At 48.2% G+C, this 25,305-nt stretch overlaps 1 protein-coding gene across 3 annotated transcripts in view; it reads left to right on the plus strand.

Moving 5' to 3' along the window:
* The window catches only part of Mapk4 (mitogen-activated protein kinase 4), a 155,767-nt gene that overhangs the window by 87,517 nt on the left and 42,945 nt on the right, over positions 1-25,305 (plus strand). For all 3 annotated transcript variants that reach the window (XM_004623656.2, XM_023714958.1, XM_023714957.1), the window contains exon 2: positions 13,590-14,905. In XM_004623656.2, the coding sequence (XP_004623713.1) occupies positions 14,360-14,905 (546 nt within the window). In that variant the 5' untranslated portion in view covers positions 13,590-14,359. The remainder of the gene's footprint in view (positions 1-13,589; positions 14,906-25,305) is intronic.

Raw genomic sequence — 25,305 nt, forward strand, 5'->3', positions numbered from 1 at the left:
CCTCCCCTCCCCACCCCTCCCTCCTATTCCCCTACTCCCTCCTCCTCTTCTTCTTTGATCCTCCAATGTCAGACTTCTTAAGGTCATGTGCTAATCCCCTGCCCAAAGTGCACTGCCTCTTAGGCTCAGCTCACTCTCCAGATCTTAATTTAAATATCACTTCCTCAGAGGACCTGTCATTTTCAGCCAAAATAATTGTCTTTTCGACCTTTAGCATCTTGTACACTTCCACCAGGCATTTATCACATTTGTGGTCAACTGCTTTATTCTTGTCACATCAGCCCCTCTGTCTTGGACTGTAAGCTTCATGGTGCCAGGGCTTGGGTCTGTTTCATTTGTTCCTGGATTCCCCCTGCTTCGTACGGAATGATGTTCGATCCATATTACATGAAAGTATTAAATATTAAATACTACTACAGGCAAGTACTTTGGACAGTGGAGAGTTGCTTTGCAAATGCATTTTCATCTTAATTTTATTGCTATCCCTAGGGCTACCAAAGCATAAAAGAGCTATCTACCGCAGCTGAGGCTTCCAGAAGAGCCAGGCAACACAATTTGGAAGTAAGACTTACTCAAAATTGTTCATAAGCCACATGGTATCTTGCTGTGTGGCTGCCCCTAAAGAAGCGAAGTAGGAGTGTGAGCTGGAGGGTCTACGTTGCACTCGGTCTCCGGAAACAGCCTGCACTTAGCCTCCTGGGTTGGTCAGGGTAAGGCTCTGAATGACAAAAAAGAAACAAGCGGCCCAGGGGATGGTGTGCACTGGATCTCATAGGCTGGATTTTGCTTGAACTAGGTTGCTACGGAGTTGCTGACACCCTGCCCGCATGTGATGCCCAAGAGTGTGCAGAGGCCGGGATTCCACTGGTTAAGTCCCTCCTCTGACCATGTTCGAAGCTCCAGACCTCTTGCTGCACCCTCACACAGTGCTGTCGCCCCGCCCCCATTCTGCCCCCCCACCGGACCTCACTGTGTGCTGCTCTTGGCCTCGGGGTCCAGGTGCCTTTCCATTGCGGCCTCTATGCCTAGGCATCCACCGCTCCTCCTCGTGCTCTCTGTAGCCTTCCTGCTCTCGTCCTGTAGAACAGACAGTTCCCTCAAACGTCAACTCTCCAAGGGAAGGGACCTTTGGGAATCGCTACCCGAAACACCTCTTCCCTTTTTTCTACTCTCAAGTCCCCAGCCCTGTTCCCACCCCTTCTTCCTGTCTTCATTTAATATCAGCATTTTGCTAAATATTTACTACAAGTCAGTTCTACGTATGGCTGAGGGGAAAAGCCACCAGCAGGCTTTTTGCTCTTGGGATTCTCTGTCTAGTGGGAAGAAAGACCCCTGGGAACGTGAATCCCATGTGCTGACTTCAGGTGTGTGCCCGTGCACCAGGAGCTGGAAGGAAGAGTGTACTCCCGCGGGAAGCACAAGAAAAATAGTGTCACATGCAGAGGGACCTGAAAGTGCCAGGGACGTGGTGAATCAGGGAAGATCACTCCAACCTGTGTGGCTGCTGTGTGGGCTGCAGCGTGAGGAGCCGCAAGCAGACAGACGCAGGTCTAGCCCGCGTGTGGGGCTGTGGGAGGAGCTCGGGCACGGAGCTTGGGGCCGCAGGGAGCTGTTCAAAGCATGTTTAATTAGGAGCATGGAGCCAGGCGTGGGACACAAACCTGTATCCCAGCTCTTGGGAGACTGAGGCAAGAGAATCACTATGAGTTCAAGGCCAGCCTGAATTGCAGAGTGATACCCTGTCTCAGAAATAAATCAATAATAAATATGGAATGAATAGATGTGATTTAGAGATAATGATAGCGGAGAGGAGGGTGGGCTGGAAGGGGTGCAGGAAGTGGCAGAGGGAACCTGTGGCTCCCCAGGGATTCCCGGACTCTGCAGTGCTCTTGCTATAGGAGAACAAAAGCAAGAGGCTTTGGCACCCTGCTGCTGTGGTGGGGACAAGAGGCTGGCAGAATGCGGACTCTGAATGTTGACAAATACCCACCACCTAACCTGTGGATGAAGGAGAGGGGACAGAGTCCCCTGTCTCCAAGAAAGGGTTTCACTGTCCCCCGGCCCTGAGAGGAGCTTCATAGTGGAGGTGGCACCAAGATTTCCCCAGGTCTTACTCCTAGTCCTTTTTTTTTTTTTTCTTTCTGCCAACTCAAAGGACAAATATGGGATGTAAGCCGGGGCACTCTTTCTGCAGTCATGTCCGAGTCATAACTGAATGCTTCACGGGGTGAAGGGATCGCAATCAAGTCAGAGTCCTGTTTCACATTTTATTGTGGAAGAAGCACTGAAAACGGCCTTAGAAAACAGAACAAAGGAATGAGCCAGGTCGCAAATCTCCGTGGCAGTTCGGGTTGGCCAGACCTTTCTAGGAACGCTAGGCTCAGTACTGCACAAGGCCACCCTGAATCCCTTTCTTGGCTGTCCTAGGCCAGACCTCTTGGGCGCCAACTCCATGTCTGCCCACAATTTGAGCTCTAATTTGTAATTTGCGCAGGTGGAGTAGATTCAGGACTAAAAGCAACTGTGACCACTACTTGCAGACAGAAGAGGATTCTGTTGGTGGTGACATAGAGATTAGGTCTAAAAGCAACCTTTTCCCACTTAGAAGGTTGCCTGAGTGGGGGGTTCTCTCCTCTCCCCCCTCTCTGGGGGAGCAGTCATTTCACCAGCTTGCTCTAGATAGAAAAGGATTGGTGCTGAGAGAGCCAGTGCTCATCCCGGCCTGTCCCTGGCATCCTTGGCCCTTACCCAATGGCTTCTTTCTTGTTCTCATCACATGATGACAGCTCCAGGTCATAACCATTCCAGATCTGGCTTGGACTGGTTTTTCAGGACCCCTTGATCCTGAGGTTCACTTATCTGCAGTGTGGAGAGAGGGGGAAAGGCAGAGGAATGCTTTCCTGCGTCACCAGCCAGCCCACTGCCAGCCAAACATCTGACTGCATTGGCAGAGGCGCCAGCCCTGCCCAGGGCTCCCAGCTAGCTGCCTGCCTTGTGTGGGGGAAATCCGGTTCCTGTCCCAGGACTCCATGTGCCGGGAGAGCTGTGTTGATCCCTGCTGCCTGCAGACAGGCCTGCATTTGTCAGGCCAGCGTGCAGTGCTGTGCAGTTCTGCTACGGCTGCGCCAAGGCGCCCGCACTTTCTGCAGTGAGGATTTGATGAGTGTGTGTCTGAGCTGCCTAGGCAGTGCGGGTAGCCAGTGTGTGCCAAGTGCTAGTGACACCCAAGCAACTCAAGAAGAAGACAGATGGCTGCCTCTGGGGATGGAGGTGAAGCCCTACCACCCTTTCTTACCTTCTTTCTTCCCATTGCTTCCCCTTCCTTTTCTCCTTCCCCTTCTCCTTTTCTCCCTCCTTGTGGTCCCTCCCTGGTCTCCTCAAGGCCTCTTGCTAGCTCCTCCTCCTCATCAGCCCTGAGCAACCATGCTGCTGGTGTCAGGATTCTGGATGTCTGGCCTCCTATGGATCCGTGTGCACATCAGGTCATCTGCTCGCCATGAATCATTCATCATGACGCTAATACCTGAGGGGACATCTTCTGTGCCTGGCTGTCCTCAGACTAGCAGGAGTGAGCTTGCCTTATCCAGCAAACATGAGCTTGGCCCCAGAGACCTGGCACAGTGTCAGGCACCATCCAGCAGGCTGTCCATGGGCCTGGGGTCCTTCTGCAATGCTCTCCTTCCCACTCCTTGGGGCAGGACTGACTGCTCACCCTGCTCTCCATCAAAAGAGAGGTCTCCAGTTGGAAAGATGGTAGCTGCTATTATTAACTGTTTGGGAAGAAGGACTTCTCTTTGGCTCTAGGAAAGCCTTGCTATGCACAGCTGTTTGTCTGTTGGGTCAGGATCCCCTTCCTTGCTTAGGGATCCCAGGGGTTCTCCTGAAGCCCAGCAAATGCCTGGAGAGGCTGCTCTATGAGCAGGCAGCTCTGCAGAACCTGGCCCCACCACCCTAGGGACCCAGTAAGAATCCTTTTGCACCCCCTGGCTCTAGCTTTCTTCGCCTCTCAGTCAAGGCTGCCTCTGTTCCTGCTCTCTTAAGTCTTAACTGATCTGTACGAGTCCAAGGCCTAAGAGCCAGAACAGTCACTTTTCTCCAAAGGAAGCTAAACCCCACTAAGAGAGTACATCATCTCCAGCCCCTGTTCTTTCCCCTTTCCAGGAACCTAGGGTGGGTTCGTCAGGCCACCCCCCACCCTCTGCTTGTTGCTTTCTCTTTGTCCTCTTTGCCTTCCAGGCAACAGTGCCACCTGTGCCTGTCTTGTCATCTCCACATACAGTAGAGCCCAGTGGCCTCCCGTGTGTGTGTGTGTGTGTGTGTGTGTGTGTGTGTGTGTGATGTCTTTTGGGCTGGCAGAGACAATAATTTCTATCCGCCCTTTCTGTCCTGCGGGAGCTAGGAACAAAATGAAAAGCAAGCACAGGATCGCATGGCTCTGGCAGGAGTCCTGCCCCTGTGATGTGCTCTCTGTGGCTCATGGGTCTGACTCTCTGGGTTTAGTAACTGTGAGGTGGGGCTCACAGAGGAGGGGGACATATGGCTGAAGTGTGTGGTGAGTGGCAACAGAATGAGTGGCATTGCTGGCATGGGCCCGCTTAGCCAGAGGTGATGCCTGGTGGGTTCATTGCTAGGTGTCCCATCCCAGGCTGGGGGTCTCAGGATATACTGGAAGAAAAGGTAGAGATAATTTAGCCTGAAATTGCTTCTATTTGGACCCCTCAAAAAGAGGCTCAAAACCTAAGGACAATGACTGGCAGGCTAGCACTCACCTCTTGCCATGTGGCTACTACTTGCTATTGGAGGAGTGCTAGTATGTGTCCAAGGCACATAAAAGGGTGACACCTGTGCCCTGCCCCACCCCGAGCCAGTGCATGCCACCATGGAGGTTGATCACTTTGGTACAGCTGACCTGTGGTCATGACCGTTATCCTGACCTGTGCATTTTACATTGGGGAGTACTTTCCTGCTGCTGGTCTGTTTGGTCACCTCCCCATGAGTAGGGGACAGTGTTGCTATACCTGCTTCACAGAGCTGAGACCCTTGCTGGAGGGCTCACGGATAGCGTGGAACTAGAACTCAATCTTCCTGGCTCCAGCTCTCTTCCACAATAGCACCATGAGGCCCAGGAATGTTGCTGTCATCTGAGTCGCCAGAATGCCACTTCTGCTTCTTGTGAACAAGGATGCGATCACATGAGGAGTGTTTCCCTTTTTTTCCTGCTCTAAGGACAGTGTTTTGGCCTCTGAACACAACTCCTATAAATAATTAGCCTCCATGGGAATAGCAGGAGGTCTCTCTGTACATGTATTACCCAGATAATGCACCAGCATGAATGGGGTGAAGTCAAGAACTCTGAAATTTAAAAGGACTGAATCCAGGATTTTACTCCAATAGGACTTGTGCAATTTACCTGTTTACTTGACAACCCTTGTAGGGAAAAAAAGTAGTATTACACACATAATGCTGTGGGAGTGGCTGGTACTTCTCAGAACATTCTGCTCAAATATTTTTTTCTTTTTAAAAAATCTTTTATTTCTTTATTTCATACAGAGTCTTACTATGCAGCTTGGACTGCTGGTGATCCTCCTATCTCAGCCTCCCCAGTGCTGGGATTACAGGCATGTACTACTTTGCCCAGTTTCAATGGTGCCCTTCTGGGGTCTGCACAGCGTGTGGTACTGGGGATCGAATCCAGTTCCTTGTGCTTGCCAGGCTCCTCAAATATTTTTTTATTGAGCTTGTTAAGGACCAGGAATAGATGGGGTACACAATAAAGGTGTGCTTGTCTTCCCTCACTGAGCTTCCACAATACTAAGCATTAGCAATTAAAGCTGAAACAGGAAGAAAGGTGAGGAGGGGACCTGGAAGACAGAGCCTGAACACCTAAGCCAGTCGGAGGGAGAAAAAGAGTCATCAGGGACGGCTTCCTGGAAGAAGGGCCACTTAACTTGAGTAAGAAGCAGCCAGTGAAGAGAAGGGGAAATTTTCCCAATAAAAGGAACAGCGTGTGCAATGGCCCAGAGGCGGGGGAGAGCAGGATATTGTCAAAGGGCTCTGTGTGGCTGGTGAGAAGAGTTAGGAGGCTGGAGACATCTGAGAAGGATGTCAGTCCCCCAAGTGACTTGAGAAAGCAGAACAAATCCTTCTCTGAGGAGCTAGGAAAATTAGAAATTTGAAACACATACCAAGTCTGTCAGAGATGGGGGCACTGCAGTGACGGGGTAGCTTTGCAGTCAGTGACCTGGAGGAAGTCACTTCGACTCTCTGAGAAGTGGAAGGCAGAGGAGGGAGAGGTATTTGCAGTTCATGTGCCGTACATGACACTGTGCTGTGCCTGCTCAAGGAATGGGACACGGGACACTGCCTTACTGTGTCCTTGTGAAACCTCAGGTTGGGCCTCGCTGAGCTCAGGTGCCCATGCCCAGTGCCTGGACAGAGTTGGACTGCGCTGGGGAGCAAGGCAGGTGTGGTCCAGGAGCGAGAGCCCCCATGCAGCAAGGGGGAGCTCAGTTCAGGGATGGTGGTGGTTCATGTGGGCTAGAATGTCCACTCAGGGCTGAGGGAGAGAGCTGTGTGAAGAGTCTGACTTTCCCACCTCGTCGGTTGAGGGCATGAAGACTGATTTTTTTTTAATGTGCCCTAGATACAAAGTGGCATAGCCATAGCATGTATGATGTTTTCCATCCACCAGGCTTTTGCCACTTCTGGTCTAAATACAAAGTGATGGTGACTCCTTGCTCCAAAACTGGGATCTTTTAGTGTCCCTGTCATGGGTTCCCTCTGCAGGTCGGGAGAAGTGGTGCCACTGTTCGGCAGCAAATGTTTAGCAGGGAACCTCAGGTCCCTTGCCCTGGGCTCCCTTGGAGCCACAGGAGTTCTGCTTTGCCATGGTGGCTCATAACATGCGGGCTCACAGAGTCTTCTGTGAATTCATAGGAAGCATGAGGTCCTGTGTGTGCCGCTTGGTCAGTTCTGGAGCAAGGAACTAGAGGTGCAGGCTGTGCCTTGCAGCTCACTCCCCGGCCGGGACGGCTTCTCCTCAGGCACAGCCTAGCAAAGCCAGCCCAAACAGGGCTTCACCTGCTAGCTGTAAGAGCCATAACTGCACTAAGTTAGATTTTGAAAGGAACTGCCTTCATCTACTATCTTTTCACCTTGAATCTGCAAAATTCAAATGTAGGAATCATCAAAAAGCAGGACTGAGGCACCCCTATGTAGCTCACCTCCCTCCCCCTTGTACACTTACAGTGCAGAGGCTGGACTCCCCAGCCTCAAGCTCAGTGGGTGCCTCTGTGCAGCAGGCTCTGTTCCCACCCCAGCACCCCAGCTTCACACACAGGGGCCCAGACCGCTCCACCTTCCCTAGCTTTGCCTGTGTGGGGACTGGGTCTCTGATGAGGCAGCCAGAATGTCTCTGCTATTTCAGTGTTCTTGGGAGCCCTGAGAAGCCTTTGTTCTCCCTGGCTGTTATGTAATGTTCAAAAGAAAAAGCAGCACAGGAGGAATTAATCCCCCACCTCAGGGTCTAATGTTCCTTGTGAGAACATTTTCTTCTGGGCCTCTGTTGCTTTCTTCTTATCCCTGCTCCAAGAACTAAAGACCATGGAAATCCTCCTGTTCCTTTCTTGGTGGCAGTCCCATATGGGCATGTACTCCAAGACACTGTATAAGGGAATGCAACCCAGAGTGGGTAGCATTGCTGCCTGGCCAGGACAGTAAGTATTTACAATTGCTTGGACTCCTACAGTCAATGATCTCTGTTGACAAGAAAGTAGAAGGTAGAAGGTTGCTGACCTGGCTCCGCTACTTGGAATTATCTGCAAGGCCTGCTGTTCACCCACCAACTCTAGTGTGCTAGCGTGGGTCTCAAGTGCTGGCTTTCCCCACCTGGTCTCAAGATGACTACTGCATTCCCAACATCACATCCTCTACAGCTTCACCTAAATACAGCAAGTGGGGTTTGTTCATCTTTGGGGAGGAAAGTTTTTCCTTCAGCCATGCCCCCACCACAAGCTTTTCCAAAAGGCTAGGTCTCATGATCGACCTTAAACCAATCCCTGCTGAAGGGAAATTGGATTATCACAACTAGTTTAGATTCAAGGTTCTCATTGGGAATGAGTTTGAGAGATGACATCCCTGACAAGGGCTTTTAGAAATATGTGGGGCTGTTGCAGGGACTGGATAGTGCAGTTGGTGTGCAGTGGCTCAGGAAAAAGGCTGCTAATAGTAGTGTACAGTACAAAGCAAGAAGGACCTGTTGATCCAAGCTGGAATCATTGTGTAATCACATGTAAGAACTTAGAAGAGACCTTTCCCCAATTAACCACAAAGTGACCACAGCCCTTACACTGAGCCAGGTAACTCTCAGCTGGGTCTGTCCAGTGGAAGGATCTAGTACATCCACCCTTGCCCTCGACTATTTCTGCCTTCTCCATAGAAACACAAATAGGTCTGGTTCAGCTACCAAGTAGCAATGACTCATGACTAACGGTTTATTCCAGAACTTTTCAGTCTCAGCACTGTTGACACTGAGCCAGGTAACTCTCAGCTGGGTCTGTCCAGTGGAAGGATCTAGTGCATCCCTGTTAACTGTGGTATCCACAATGGGGCTGAATGCAGGCTAGAAAGGTGGCTGACTCCTGTTTTAAGAAGTTCTACAAGGTGTATCTGCTCCAAGTTTTCCTTTTGCTAAGCCTGAAAGGTCACATTTGCCTAGATGGCTCTTGGCTTGCTTGGATTAATATGATGTGATTATAAAGTGTTGAGAACGTGAACTTTGGAATTAGACTGACCTGGATTTCCATGCAATTCCTCACCCACCACAGGGTGACTGCACATCACTGCCCTCTGGGAGCTTCATGGGAAAAAGATGTTATTACCCTTGGGGTTATCGTGAGACCCACCTGAAATAATCAGGCAAAAGTCTTGGCCCCTGGCAACCCCACCATATCCTCATCTAGACATGGCTAAGTAGACGGGACACCATCTTCCTCTTCACCGTGCTTCTTGCCATCTCCCCAGAGGCCTCTATGAGACCACAGTTGATGAGACCACAAGTGGGTTTAAGAGTGAGGCACATCCACTGAACCATAGGATCAGAAGGGGATGGACTTCGAGCCAGATAGAAAAGCTTCTGGGAATAGAGGGCTAGGCCTGTGGACAAAGCTGACAGAGAGCTCAACGAAACTGGGGTGTGTCCTGGTGCAGGGTCCCCCAGTAGGGAGACTAAGCTCAAGAATGAGAGTGTAGGGGCTGGTGAGATGGCTCAGTGGTCTAAAGCACCTACTTAGAACAAGCTAAGCCAAGCAAAGCACAGGGACCTCGGTTCAATCCCCCAGCACCACATGCCAGCCCGCCCACCCCCTGGTGGGCTGAGCTGGCCACACACAAAATAAATAAGTAAATAAATAAATAAAGGTATGTGTCCAATTTAAAAAAAATAAAATAAAATAAAATAAAATAAAAAAAGAATGAGAGTGTAAGAAGAGCCAGGAAGGAGTTCTGATTCCCACACTCCTTGTTTGTTTGGTTTTGGTTTTGTTTTTTTTTTTTTGTTTGTTTTTAATTCTTTTGATACAAGGTCTCGCTACACAGCTTGGACTTGTAATGATCCTCCTGTTTCAGCCTCTCCAATACTGGGATTACAGGAATGTGACACTACGCCCAGTATTAGCACCCAGGATTCTGAGGTCAGCATGGCATGCAATGCCAGGGATCGAACCCAGGTCCTTGTGCTTGCCAGGCAAGCACTAAGACCACTGAGCTATCTCCCCAGTCCACTAACCTTGTGAGCAAACTATAGCCCTCAGGCCAAAGCTGGCCCACCACTTATTTTTGTAAATGAAGTTTTATTGACATGTAATTGTGACTGCTTTTGTGCTACAAAAGCAGTTGAGCAGTTGCAACTCAGGCTCTGCCATACAAAGTTTAAGATATTTGTTCTTTAGCTTCTTGTAGAAGAAGCATACTGAGCCCTGATCTAGAGGACTTCATGCACATAGGCTCCAGTAAGTGGCAGGACCATGCACTTTGGAATTAGTTGGACCCAACCGTGATGTGAATGGCACCACCTAAACTGTGCAGTGTGCAAGCTCATCAACCGTAAATATCAGCCCTGCTTGAGAACTGACTGCAGGTTTTTGAGGGATCAGGAAAGGGAAGAAAGCAGTGTCTGTGAAATGTCAGCACCTCACAGGGGGACCATATTTCCTGCTGGAAGTCAAAAGCACGAGGTTTGGGAGGATCTGAGCAGCCAGGGAGGTGAGTCTAAATTTAGATTCTCCAAAGCCGATTTGTAAAACAGAGCCCCAGGGATCCCAGAAAGGGACAGTTGGCATGTACCATCTTGTCTCTGCTTTGCCTCTGTGTGTTAAAATCCCGGATGAGTGAAAGAATAATTAACGGACTTCGAATCAACCATTGCCGGAGTGAGGAGTCAGAGGTGAGCTAAAGCCCCGTTGTCCTGAGTCCTGAGTTTTAGTACAGGGCTTTCCATAGTAGCCATGGGAGCCCTGGCTGCCCTGGAGGGAGCTGCATGCGCTCCTCCTGCTGGCTGTCCTGCTGAGCTGTCCTCTAGCACAGCTCAACAGGCGACCTTTCTGTCTTGGGCAGTGAATGTGAGCTCCCGAGGTTGAAATCACACCTGGGGTTCTGAGCCGCTTTGAGCCACTGTCTGCGTGTGGAAAATGGCTGGGCTTTGTCCTGAGCAAGTGCTTCACCCGGAGAGCTGTGGAGCCTTCTCTATCCCCTACAGAGGCTGCGTTCAGATGCCAGGCTGTCCCTATCCGGTGTGATGGGTCATGCTTCTCAGTAATCATGCCCAAAATGAATCACTGATCTAAGATTTCACAGGGGTGAGATGTTTTGTAAATCATTCCACTTGTGGAGAATGGCAGAGGATTTACAATAAATATTGCAGAGGAACTGGGGAAGGAAGTTTAAAAAGATTTGAGAAGAGGGACAGAGAATTAGGCAGACAAGGGCTTCCTGGATAGAGAGCTGGAGTTCTGAGAGAGACCAAGAGGGTGAAGTTCAGGGGCGTGGGCTGGTTGAAGCGGTTGGGCTTGCTGTGAGAAGAGCAGCGGGAGTGGGACACGCAGCTGGCCTTCTAGGAAATGTGGGTGGCACAGTTCTGCAGGCAGAGTCCATGGTACTGGGGATCCTCCCCATCCACAGCTTCTTTCTCTGTGCACTGTACTTGTGAAGCCTGAAGTTGAGCTGGAGGATAGATAAAATGCTAAACAACAGCCCAGGTCAGCATATAGCACGTGCCAGATACAGTACACAGGTGAGCACTGCAGGATGTTAGAAAAGGAAGAGATGTCATGAGAATTGCAACAGCCACTTCAGAGAAGAAGGGAGGCCTCAGCTGGATTCTGAGTGATGGACAAGATTTCAGCAAGTGGGAAGGATGCTGGAGAACATTTCAGGAACCCGGAAGGCTTCAGCAGAGAAGTGAGGCAGGAGTTAAGAGTATATTTAGAAGCCCAAGAGGAAGGAAGGTGGTGTGGCTGGAATTGAACCCCCTTGAGATAATGTGGTACCTGCCCACTCCAGCTGACAGCTTGTTGGGAAACCCACTGAGAAAGACATCTACACACGCAGTCCCTCCCACATGTGAGAGGAAAAGGAAGAGTTTAAAAATAAATGCAGTACCTCTTAATTATTCACATTATCTGCATTGCAGCAATTTCCACCAAATCCTTTCAGCTTGCTGTGATGTCATAGGGGTCCATTCCTGTCTGTTTACAACCATTGGGAACTGGAATGGGAAAGAAGCTTAGCTGTCTGTCCTTAGAGAGCAATATATGTGATTGTCTATCTTGGCTATGTCCTTGGGAACCAGATCACCCACGTGGGTAGAAGAGCAAGAAGCTTACCTGGCTTGGTTGCAGGAGTCAGAGAACAGACAGAATGGGGATGCAGAGCTCTTTGGTTCTCCTGAGTTTGGCTAAGAAGGTGGCCCCAGCATCACCCCTAAGTGGCCAGGCATCCACGAACAGCACAAACAGTACTCACCTATCCATGTGTGGAGTGGCTGTTAGCTCTGGAAGCATTGAAATGGTGCTCACAAAGCCCTATTGTCATCATCTGCAGTGAAATCCTGGACCAAAGTCTCTAGGTAGAGATGTTCCCAGTATTCAGAGATGGAAGGATGAATGTCAGTTATTCACTAATGGGGCTTTGTGACAGAACGCTTAATAAATCTGGCCCTTCTGAGTAAAGGCCGATAGTAATTCTTAGAGAGGCCAGGCAGGCCAGTACCATCCCAAGTTAGGGACCATGGGACGTGTTCGCTAAGATTGCTTCCCAGGATGAAGTTCTGTAAATCTATGCTGGTTTTGCTGCTGGACCCAATGAAAACTGCAGAGTAGAGTCCCTAAAGATTTGGCAAGTCACCCCCAAAGTTAGCAACGTATTATTCAGATGTAAGAAAATGTCTGACAGCAGCAACAATAGGTGACATCTGTGGAGCACGTGCTATTTTCCAGGCCCATGGCAAATTTCCTTCATACGTTCTCAAAGGAAATCTTATTACTTACCATTTCTGATCATCTGTGTTCTGTAATTTCCCTCCTCAATTTGAGAGTATTGGGTTCTTGGTTGCTTTTGCTTCCTTTATCATTTGCAGACTTGTGCAGAGTTCAGGTAGGAAAGTGTCCCTACAGGGGCCCCTGTGTGTCATGAGAATTGAGCACAGCCAGGTTCCTTCTTTGCGCTGGATATAGTGTCCTTTCCTTATATATTAGGGGCTGGGTGAATGTAGAAAACCTGCCACTTTCTTGGAAGCTAGAGTTCAGAGTTCTGAGCTGACATTGCTAGTTTTGAAGGGTTCTTTCCTCTGAAGTTAGGTCCTATGCCTGTAATCTGAGTCTATAGCCACCAGAGCAGAGCAGTCAAGTTTGCATTAGACCCATTGCTTTAAGGAGCCACAAGGCTCCTTCAGAGAGAACACTGCCCACATTGCCAGGCCTGGTATAGCACCGGGACGTCGGTGCCCTCATTTCTGAGCAGAGAGACCTTTTTATGGGTAGGAGTATAGTTTCCTTGTAATTTTGTAAGTGTGCTTTTGCCCTAATGTGGGGAACAAGCAATACCGGTGTCACTAAATCTCAGTCCACACAAATTTCCTCTTAAAATATTAAAGGGCATTTGCAAAAGAAGAAAAGAGGCCCACATGGGAAAACAAAGACTGTTGATCTTTTACTTTCTGTCTGCAACTAGTTCTTTTTGACTTCCTAGCTAGTGCTGATGTATGGGTTTCAAAGGCATAACAACTTAATTCTGCAAAGCTCAGAAGGGATGACCCCCACCCACAGTCTGCACACACTAACCTTGGGGGACAGGCATTGACATAAAGGGCACACTGTGTGATGGCCTTATCAAATCAACCCGTCTTCCCTGTCTACCAGGGAGCTCTGCACACAGCAGGGAGGGTGGCAAGCTGTGCGAAGCTGGAATCCCCTGAGCAAGCAGTGTTTCAGCTGGCTGGACAGATCAAATAACACTTGAGCTAGTTAACAAAAGATGCAGTGGGAAGGTGTTGGAGCCAGAGTGTGGAAATTTACCCAGCATTGTTTCTTTGACAGGGAAGGAGACTCGGCCTGAAGTGTGCCACGTTCCTGCAGGCTCTTTGCGGACACCAGACATCTCAGTCCAGGTGGTGAAGGAGTATGCTGCCCACATCCAAAGGCTCTGGAGGATCCTTGCCCAGAAGGACTCGGGACATCAGGCGTAACTTGTGTAAAGCACACGAGAAGTATTTGGCTTTCTCTAGCTTTTTTCCCAAACCACACTGGTTTGGTTTTTGAACTCTAAGGTAAGCTGATTTTTAAAAAGCTGACAGAAATAGAAAGAAGCCCCTAGACATCTTTAGAACTCTCTGACAGGATTCCTTCATACTACTGAGTACATAGAGGGGGGCTCTGAATCAGCTGAGCTTTGGGCCCTTTTAAGTAAAGGAATAGAGCTCAGCAAACAGCTCCTGCACTTGAGCCAGAGACCGCCTCTGACAAAAAGGAATTCAAAGGGGAGAGATGCTGCACATTGTACTGTGAGATGCATGGTGACAGGAAATGTCACCTTCCCCCAGATAATGATCCTAGATCTGCAGAAAGGATGAGCCATTGCAAGCATCAGGGAGGACTTTGGGAGCAGAAGAGTTAGTGGACAGCTGTCGCCACCCCAGTAAGGAAGACACCTGAACAACTCAGCCAGCAGGGAGCTGCGCCAGGAGCAAAAACATACCTTAGCTGCCGAACTTTGCAAGATGAGGTGTGCTGGAGCAGCCACTAGCCAGGACTTGGCCTTTCCTGCCTGCCCCTTCATCACATGGGCAGTCCTAGAGCACTGAGCCACAATGGCCGAGAAGGGTGACTGCTTCGCCAGTGTCTATGGGTACGACCTTGGTGGGCGCTTTGTTGACTTCCAACCCCTGGGCTTTGGCATCAATGGGCTGGTGCTGTCGGCCGTGGACAGCCGGGCCTGCCGGAAGGTGGCAGTAAAGAAGATCACCCTGAGTGATTCCCGCAGCATGAAGCATGCGCTGCGGGAGATCAAAATCATCCGGCGCCTGGACCACGACAACATTGTGAAGGTGTATGAGGTGTTGGGGCCCAAGGGCACCGACCTTCAGGGTGAGCTGTTCAAGTACAGTGTGGCCTACATTATCCAGGAATACATGGAGACTGACCTGGCGCGCCTGCTGGAGCAGGGCACACTGACGGAAGAGCACGCCAAGCTATTCATGTACCAGTTGCTCCGTGGGCTCAAGTACATCCACTCTGCCAACGTGCTGCACAGGGACCTGAAGCCCGCCAACATCTTCATCAGCACAGAGGACCTTGTGCTCAAGATTGGGGATTTTGGGTTGGCAAGGATCGTGGATCAGCATTACTCGCACAAGGTATGTCTGGCTGGAGAGGCTGTGGCCAGTGGCCTGTAGAATCCTGAAGAATGAACACATTCCAGACAGTGTCCCTTGAGCCGTGGTAATCAGAGGAGCACAATAAATATTTGGGGGAAGCTAGAAAGTGCTAGAAAGGTCCCTGGCTTGAAAAGCGTTAGTTGGGGGTGGTGCAGAGATCCGATTCCTAGTCTTGGTTCTGTCACGTGGCCGTGACCAACTCCAGGCTGTACAAGAAGGTTGGACTAGATGACCTCCAAAACTTCTTCCAGCTCCATGCATTTAGGATTGTGTGGTTGGAAAGTTTGCTTCTTATGTCCTCTTATCCCTGCTGTCCACATAGCCATGTCATGAGCCTACTGTCTGCTCAGGATACCTGGTGAGGCTTCCTATCCTATGAGCCTGGTCTGCTTGGTCTCACCTGCTCCTTCCTTTCTGTGTCCCTTTCTCCAAGTCAGTGGACAGTGGGAAGGGATGGCTAATCTAATACAAACATTCACTGTGCATGATTTAGCTAATGATTCAGTTCAGGGATCCATGGTGCCCTTGCCCCTTGGGTGGTAAGAAAGCCATGGTGTGAGGGTGCCTGCTGTGATCCCCGGTGGTAGGAAACTTAGCTCCTCCCCCAGCCACACAGGTCAGAGCTGAGCTGGACGCACTGGTGGGGACAAAAGTCATACTGGCATTGTTTTCCTTTAAGGTCTAGACAGCCTTCTCCTGCTTGATCCCTGTCCTTTCAGGAGCTGTGAGTTCTCAGACATTCTGTCCCTTCTTCTGTCCAGGTTCCTGTCATTTGGGGGGTGCCTGAGCCCCCCAAGTTGAGCATATCACCAGGGTCTCCTCAACAGATATTAGCAAAGTGATTTCCAGCCTTCTATCAAGAACTTTGTACTTTTGAACTCTTTATTAGAGTAAAGTGTCCCTGAGGACGCTGGTATACCCTAAACTATTAACAGTCAACAACTAGGGGAGGGTCATGAACAGCAGAGGAAGCTCTGACCTTACATTTGCTTTTCTGTCACTCTTGGCCCCTGTTCCACCGCTCTTTCTTCTTGTCGATCAGCCTGGCACAGGAGGTCCCTGTCCTACCTTCACTGGCTAGAATTGAGGCTCAGCCCAGTCCCCACATCAGCATAGCTGCCTCGGGGTCATTGGTACCACAAATACTTTGCCACCTTCCCCAGGCACTTGTCCTCTGCCCTTTTTCCTGCAGTCAGGCCATCTGTCAAAACCTACAGGGGACTCTGTAGGTAGAAATATCAGTGATGAAAAAAAAACCCCAATAAAATAAATAGGACACTTTTCTGTCTTCCTATTGCCCTGAGCTGTTTCTTCCATTTCTTTCTTCTATTGAGTAATAACTCCAAACAGTTGAACCAAAGGTTTTAACCCAAATCAGTTTTTATTTGGCAAAAGACTCAGAGAATCCATAAAAACAACTTTTGAATTGGAACAAACCAGTGCATTAGAGAATCAGTGTATTATGAACAGTCTGTTTTTGTTTTATTTTGTTTTGGTGTTGATTTGATTTAGATTTTTGCACAGGGGTCCTGCTACACAGTTCAGGCTAGCCTTGAACTCAAGGCAATCCTCCTGTCTCAGACTCCTGAATACTGTGATTCTAGATGTGTTTCACGATGGCTAGCTGAAGGGGGCTGACTGAGTGAAGTGTCACAGGGCAATAATTTAGAACAGCATGTTGTAGCCTTCAGTGTAGTGGGAAAGAGAGTTTGGTGTAGTGATGATTGATTGCAGTAATAATTCCAGGAGGATGGCATGGTGTAAACAGGCACCACTGTGAAGAGTTAGGGCCTGGGCCCCTTCTGATGGTTGTCAGCGTGGATGTGAATGGTCCTTCAAGCGTCTGTTTCCCCATCTTTGACAGAACTAATAATCTATTCCCTGTTTGTCCCTCTGGCTTGTGGTTAAAAATCATAATGAACACAAATGCAAAATCCCTTGGAAAGCAGTAAGGACTCCATCCATTCATTTCATGGGCATGTGCTTAGCACCCACTGAGCTCAGGCCCATGGGAGAACTGGGCCTCAGAGAGGAGGGTGGGGCTGTGGTCCATGTTGTTGTCTTGTCAGGCCTTTCCCATGTTGGGACTTGCATTTTTCCAATGCAGAAGAATTGAGATGTTCTGACTTACTCTTGTTGGGCTCACTTCAATAAATTTTCTGTATGAGGTTAAAAAAAATAATTGGAACTGGTGACTAACCTGGTAGTGCCCACATCATCCCCACGCTGCCGGAGTTGGCGGATGCCACCCGCCCCCAGCCTGTTTCCTCCCTTCTGAGCTCTGCTTTTAGCTTCCTGCCCTCTTTCCCCCAGTGATGATGAAAAGGCTTTATATTTGGTGCTTTTATTTATCCAATGTGCATTTAAATCAGTTCTCATTTAATCCTCATAATGCTGTGAGGCACTTAGGGCAAATGGTCCATTTGAAAATGGAGAGAAATGACTTTCTCACGCTTACACACTGAGGTAGCAGGAGGGGCCCTAGAACTGGGCTCTCATATCCTGCTGAGGGGGGACATTTGGTGTACCCTCTTCTTGAGGATGTCTGCCTGGACTCTGGATTAGAATTAACCTGTCCTTCATCTGAACATCCCTGTCACTTTTCCTGTCCCATAACCTGCACTTTCTATCACTCATTGTTCTCCACCGTTCTGCGCGTTTGTGTCTACATCTGATCTCTCCCAGGTGGAACATCCATGCTTCCATACCTCTTGATTTTTCACTTGGAGTCTGACCACTGTGCCTAAGACATGACCCTCAAATACTTTTGTTGACTGTACTGAACAGATAGAAGAATGGCCATCTACTAACTTACTGCAGACAGAAAGGTGCTGGGTTGGTGGACTCCATGTAGCAAGAAGCTTTGAGTCTCAGAAAAAGAGCTTATCATTTTTCCAGACAGTGGATTTGTGAGGGTCAGACATATGCATCTGCTCTTTCCAGTGTGCTTGGAGAATGATGTCTACAAGCCAAGCCCTCTCAACTTAACCTAGACTGCGAGCATAGCTCAGGAGGAGAGTGCTTGTCTAGCATATGCTGGGTCCTGCGTTAAATCCCTAGTACCATTAAAAATAAATAAATAGGCTTAACTTCTCCTGAAGTTTGATGGGTCCTGGTTTTCTTTGAGGAAGACTAGGTTCATCTGGGCTGCTTCTAGCACCTTTCTGTGCTTACAAAAGAGATGTTCCCTTTGCCAGACTGATACAGCCCATTGCCAGCGATAGGCTAAATGGTGCCGCTAGGGACTAGATTGAGCTAAGTCTACTCAGAGCTAAGTATGACCCACCCAGCACTATGGAGCAGCCTGGCTCTCACCCCTTCCATCTTTCTCATTAGGGGATAACATGGCTTTTCACTTCCATATCCCTTTATGTGGCACAGGGCCTGCCATGGGGCTGTGGCCCATTGTGCTGCCCTGGGAAGGAGATGCCAGAGCAGACAGACTGCTCTGCAGTAATGAGCAGCTGACCAGATTGGGCTCCAAGCCACAGTCAGCGAGCCTTGTGTGTTCTTCCACCGTGCCACCTCTGCAGCATTTGCAAGGTCAGAGGGTAGCTTAGGGCTCTGTAGCCAAGAAGTGGGGAGATGGCTTTGGATGGCCCTGGGGAGGCTGCTCTGATGGCTTTCTCAGCAGAGTCAGCCTGGAAACACAGCTTCCTGTGTTATTACTTCATGACTGATGTGTGACCTTGAACGAGTCCTTTTTCTTACATAGCTGATTCCTAGAACCAGAGACCTATGAAATGACCTCATAATTGCCTAATCTATCTCTTTCATTTCACTGATGATAACACCAAAAAAAGACGAGCCCTGCTGGTCAGACACAGTGAGTACTGAGCACTGTTTTGATTCAGTGTCCATTATTTCTACTGAGCCTCACTCTTCCATTATGTTACCCACCAAGTCATCCCCATTCCTCTTTTTTCCCCTAGCATTCTCGTTAGAGTCAAATGAAAGTGTGGATGTCAAGGTGCTTCCAGATGTACAAAGGGCTAAATCACTAACAACTCTTTACCCCAGTAGATGCCATAGTTATAATTACCAGACACCTAAACATCAGTTCTCCCTGCCACGAGAAGAGCACCCAACTTACCTCATGGCCCAGGGGTAAGTCAGGAACCGCTGTCTAAGCCTGGCTTCTCTGCCTGAGGTCTTACTAACTTCCTTTCTGACCACCTTTTCTGCAGGCCAGCTAATTAGTTTCTTGTTATTTGTGTCAAGAAGAGGTAGCTGAATGATCAGAGCAAAACATGAATCTATCCTATTAGGAAATAGATGGTCTCAAAGAAAAAAAAATAGGTCGTTAAAGACTTCACTGAGCCCTATGTAAACTCTAAGAAATGTCAGGACCCCCTTGGAGAGCACACAGAGCTGGAGAGCTGTATGTTGACAGCCTGATTAGTGGTGTGAATGCTTTTCTTCAGGAAAGGCCACCCATGGGCTGGAGGAAGAACCACCTTTCATTCTGCCACAGGGCCCCTGCTGGGGCTCCCAGGAGACTGCCAGACATCTGGCCTCTGTGGGGGCATGGGTGGAAAATACCCAGGAAAGAAAGGAAAAAGAAAAGCCTCATCTCAGTCCAGGGAACTAGAGGGCTTCTATTTGGGTGGGCCATTGGAGCACTTCTATATCTTCTGTTGGACTGGCCTACCTTTGAGCTCTAACCCCCTTCTGTTTCATAGATTATGTCTTCTTGCTTCACTCACAATCATAATCCTTAAAAAAAAGCAAGTAGCTCGGAGGTTCTCGAAGTGTGGTCCCAGACCAGCAGCTTGAGTTTTACTTGAGAGTCCCTTAGAGACATAGACTGTCAGGTATGTCTCAGAATGAATCCAAAGCTGTGAGACGTAGGCTCAGCCGTGTGTGTGTGCCAGACTCCAATGGGATTCTCATGCTCCTGACGTCTTAAGGGCTGCTGATCTGAACCGCCTGTGACAGACATGGGGCCCACTGGCATGTTTCCTGATGTTTCATGTCGTGGTTCTCACATTTCACCACAAAGGGGACAGAGATAACTGGGTGAGTTTGAAGTGAGGACCACAACTAGGACTGGCAGCCGAGGGTGAGGCTTTGAGGCACAGGATGGCTCTGCCATACCTCTGTCAACGTGGCCTATTCTGCTGTGGCGTAGTTTGATGGAAAGCTATACAAGCCAGAGTCTTACACCAAAAGAAGGCTGGTTCTGCTTAAGCATGATTTTAACTATTAATCAGAGTGATTTTTGAAAACATATCCTACCTTGGTGAAATAGTAAATTGTTTCTGTTTCATGAAGATGTTATTTGAAAACAAAAACATTGGTTTCACAGTTGAGTAAGAATGAGTGTTTGAGGGCTCAGCAAATTACTGTGGTTTGTTTAGGCTATGGTTTGATTCAGCGCCCCAGAGGAGGTAAAGAAGCACCTGAGGCTGAGCACAGACAGCCTGTTTACAAAGCCTGTACAGCACGCTGGCTGGCAGGGTTGGTGCTGTTGGTCAACCTTGCTTCCCCCTCTCCTGGCTGCTTGGCCAGCCTTTGATGGCCCCTTATGCTGGGATAACCTACCCCATCTTCCTGAGAAGACACACAGAATGCACCCCTAAATCACCAATTCTTTTGAAATTGAAGCGAGGATGAAGAATGTTTACTTCTGTGGCTAGAACAGGGTCTTCAGGAGTGACTGAGAACTGTCTTCCTGGTGCTGGGGGTCTGGATAACTGGATGCTGTCCCCACTGCAAATCGTAAATAACCCTTCAGTGAGGGAACAGCAACAGACTTGCCTAGAACCCCAGACTGTGTTCCATAGTGTTGGCATTGAAAGGGGACCAGTTGCCCACAGAAGCCTTGAGAAAATGGGCTCCTGGAAGGGCACCTTGCCGAGGGACCAACTAGCAAGAAAGGTCACTTTCTTTTTAAGCTGCTAAGCGTGTTATTCCAACTCAGTGGAGCTGAAGAGATTTATTTAAGTACTATGAAATATCCTCTTTTATAAAGGAAAAATATGGCCTAAGGGATTAGAACAGAGGTTTTACTAGAGAGAGAAGTGTCCCTGAACATTTGGGCAGAATTAGAAAGCTAATTTTGGGGCTTTCAGTGCCTCTCTACCCCCTCTCAGGGCAGAAGAGGCTCCAGGAGCAGGCACTCCACTCTGTCCCCAAACTTCCTGGAGTTCTGTCTTTCCACTCTCAGAAGAACACCACAACTGGGAAGCAACCCCGCCGAGCTACAGGAGTGATGTCATACATCTTTAACAGCTGGCAAGATCCAGGCACCAACTAATCGGTGCAGAAGTCAGCCAGAGTCCTGAGGCAGGGTCCCGGAGATACCCGGCTTGCCAGGAATCCATCCTTTATTGCCAAATCAAAGTGATGAGCAGAGGAGTAGGGACTTGGAGAAGTAGCTTTTTCCTAACCAATTTGGAAGTATTCCATTGTGCTGACAGCAGGCCTTGCCACGCACAACAGCCACGTCTTGCTGTTGCCACTTCCCACCAAAGCTGGCCTTGTGGAACATGCCTGTGGGCCTGCCTGTGGGAGTGAGCTGCTGAGCCAGTGGCTCCCTCCAGGGAGTGCCAGCCTCCTCACCCACCTGGTACTCACCTCGCGTCAGAGATGCCGCCTCCACTGGCAGACACCCAAGCTCCAGAAGAACTTAGGACACACTAGGGTTGCCGGGCGGGAGCCAGTGTCCCGATGCGCTGTGACAAGTTCTTTGTCATCCAGAAAGCATTTTTATTTTGTTCTTATTTTTAAAATTTATCTTCCATGGACATAAAATTCTGAATTTATGAGATTTCTTTTTCCTTTTCAGTATTTAGAAAAAGTCATTGCTTTATTCCCTACCCCTAATACTCAGAAGTCTGTTTTTTCTCGTATCATAATTTCCCTGTAGGTAATAGGTCTTTTCATTTAGGCCACTTTCAAGATTTTCTCTTAATCTTTAACTTTTAGCAGCTTGACTCTGATATATCCAGATGTGGTTTGATTTGTATTTATGCTATGTGGGGTTCAGGGAACTTCTTGAATCTGTAAGTTGATTTTTTTTTTCCCCCTATCAAATTTGGGACATTTGAAACTTGTTTTTCTGTCTCACATTTTCTCTGACTCTCTTCTGGACTAATTGTATGTGTATTCATCTTTGTGCTTTTATCACAAAAAACTGCCCAGTCTCTTTACCCCCTTTTCCTCCAGAATGAATTTTTATGGATTCTGCCTTCAACTTTGCTGACATTTTCTTCTTCTTTCTTTTATTCACCCAGTGAGTTATTTTAGACAATGTTCTTTCCTGTTCTAGAAGTTAATTGGTTTTTATAGGTTTAATTTGTGTGCTAAGCTTCCCCTTGTCTTTACTTATTGATACCATATTTCCCTTTAAGTCCTTGAACGTACTTATAATGCTGTAAAATCTGCTCACTCCAATCTTGGGCACTTTAGGTTCTTGTTTACTATTATCTTTTTTCACAGTGGTCTAAACCCCTGCCTAAGTAAGCGCAAGGACCCAGGTTAGGTCCCTGGTACCACATGCCATGCTGGCACTGTCCCAGGCATGCCCAGCTGGCCATGCAGACTGGGTGCGCTGAGCTGGTCACCAAGTCCAGGCGTGGTGGTGCACACCTGTAATCCCAGTACTGGGAAGGCTGAAAACAGGAGGATCACTGCAAGTCTGAGCTGCATAGTGAGATCCTGTACCAAATACATAAATTTTAGGGGCTGGGGAGATGGCTCAGTGGAATAAGTGCTCCCTGCCAAATACACAAATTAAAAAAAAAAAAAAAAACTTAAAAGGAGCATGATCCTTAATTCTGTGTCTACCTCATTGCTGCACTATTAATAGCGTTTTTCTCTCTGGCTGGACTGGAATTCCAGTGTCTTCCAACAATCTGAAGCCTCTAATACCCTAATGGTATTCTATGAGTTCCAAAACATCTGACTCCTGCTAGACCTTGCCAAAGTTTCACCATGTGCATGTTCAGCCCAGCCTTCAGCCAGAGATCCATGGGTCAAACTTGAGGACCACCTTGCAAACACCTTCCTCTCTGGAATACCCAAGGAGAATGTCAGGACGGGGAAAGAAAGCTCATTTTTTTGCTATTTCCTTCCTTACACTTGGATCCTTCACAACCTATTGTCCATTAGTTAACAGTATCTGCTGTTGTGTTTTGTTCAGGTTTATATTTTCTTTTACAACAGGATGACACATCTAGTCCAGTTATTCCATTATGATGAGAGGTGTTGGTCCTAGCATTTAAGGGTGGTGATGGTGAAAATCATTGATTGCTTTTGAATGTTAGATTGTAAGAACCTTGAAGGAGATATTCACTGCTTGCTTATCTCTGTATCTTCTATAGCATCCTTCATGAGTATTATTTAATGGGACATCCTGGGGATTGAGGGTTGGATAATGTGCCCCCTTCCCTCTGTTTTTTGTACCTGAGATCTGTCAGTGCTATGCTTTGGATATGTTTTGTCCCCAAAGATTCATATGTTGGAGGTTTTGTCCCCAGTGTTGTGGTGGTAAGAATTGGTGGGACCTTTAAGAACTGGGGCTTGGGGTGAGGTCATTAGGTCATCAAAGACCCTGATCAACTCTATATGAAAGCTGTTATACAAGAGTGAGCCTGGCCCCTCCTTTTCTCTGGCTTCCTGTATTCAGTGTGATCTCTCCCTATTGCACACATTCTTATCATGATGTCATCCATCATGAGGTTGCAAAACTAGGGGGGGCCCTCACTAGAGTTAGCACCATGCTATTTAAAATATTAGCCTCCAAAACTATGGGCTAACACTGTGAGTTAAATACATTTCTTTCCCTCATAAGTTATCCAGCCTCAGGTTCTTCATCATAGTAACAGAAGATGGACTAATATAGGTAGCAAGAGAGCTCCTTTCAGAGAGCATCATCAGTCTTGGTGGAAAGGATCCCAACCGTCCTGTCTTTGCCCCAGTCTCTGCACATGGGTACTTCCAAGTTTCAGATGTCTTAGGGACATGACACGCTCCCATTCTATAGGCATATTACCCTTTGTTTATACTATAAAAAGGTGACTAGTAAATTCTAACACAATGTAGTTATTTAGCCTTTGTTTGCTGTGGTGGATTATTGAGAACACAGTAGAAGAGACAGAAGGTTCAAGGGATGAGGATCATATTGCTGTGATTTTCATAATTTTTGTAAGCATCTTCTAGATCAGAATCATATGCCTTTGCCAGCATGGTGGCACACTCCTATAATCCCAGTACTTGGGAGGCTGAGGCAGGAGGATCTCCATGAGTTCAAGGCCAACAGGGGCTACAAAATTAGTTCAAAGCCAGCCTGAACTATATAGTGACACCTTATCACACTCCCAGAAAAAGAATCATGTGTTTTTGCACTGGATAAAACCTACCCTTTTCTCTAGCTTCATTTGTGGCCACCTCATTTACCTTGTGTTATAAGTAATACATGGTGTTACCTATAACAGCTCTGCTCCCATGCCCTGTCCTCTCCACTCCCACACAAACTCCTACTTTTCCCTGTAGATCCTACCGAAATGCCCCACATCTGCTAATGCATCATGCTGTTCCCCAAGAGAAGGTTAATCACCCTTCTCCTTATTGCCCAAAGCAGTTAACCCACATTGCAGTGATAATTATGTGCACACCTTTTCCTGCATGGACCTTGTGCTCCCTGGACTAGAGAGTGTGTCTCATTTATTTTAATGCTCCTGGCATCTAGCACATAAATGCTCATTAATGAACAAGCCACACCTCTACCTTTCTGTTAAACAAAGCATGGTTGGCAAGAGCCTCCAGGATAAAGTATAACTTCTCATCCCTAGGACAACTCACAGATATTTGCTGCCATCTGTCATATTCTTCTAAGAGATCTGCAGGCTAGAACTCAGCTCTACACAGTAATGTTCTAAATGTTTGACAGCTGTTAACCTATTTGACCCTCTTAGCAACCTAATGTAAGAGGTGCCATTGCTGTCCCCATTTGACAGATAGAGGTGCTGAGGTCCCTCAGCTGAGTAGCAGTGGGATTTTGGGGCCCAGCAGAGGCTGCCTTTAGAGGCCAGAGATCTGTGCCCCACTGCTCTGGTAGTGTTGAGGCAACAGCATTCCCAGAGCTCCCACTAGGCTGACTGCCCTCCGGTGACCTCCTCCTCCTCCTCCTCATCAGGTGTTTTCCTAAATGTGTCTTCCAGAGCAGATCCCATAAGATTTCGTCAGCACAGAACCAGTGGGAGGGTGACATCTCTGCTCTGCAAATGACACACTACTCATGCTGCCGAGGTGGGCTTTCTCCTGCAGTGTGTCACACTGTGGGCTGGTACTGAGCTCATAGCCAATCAACTTCTTTTAGCTCCGTGTTCTTTTTTTACATGTTTGTCACTAATTTTTTTAACCTAAGTACAAGA

Source organism: Octodon degus, unplaced genomic scaffold (assembly GCF_000260255.1).
Source record: "Octodon degus isolate 3935 unplaced genomic scaffold, OctDeg1.0 scaffold00003, whole genome shotgun sequence".
NCBI lineage: Eukaryota > Metazoa > Chordata > Mammalia > Rodentia > Octodontidae > Octodon > Octodon degus.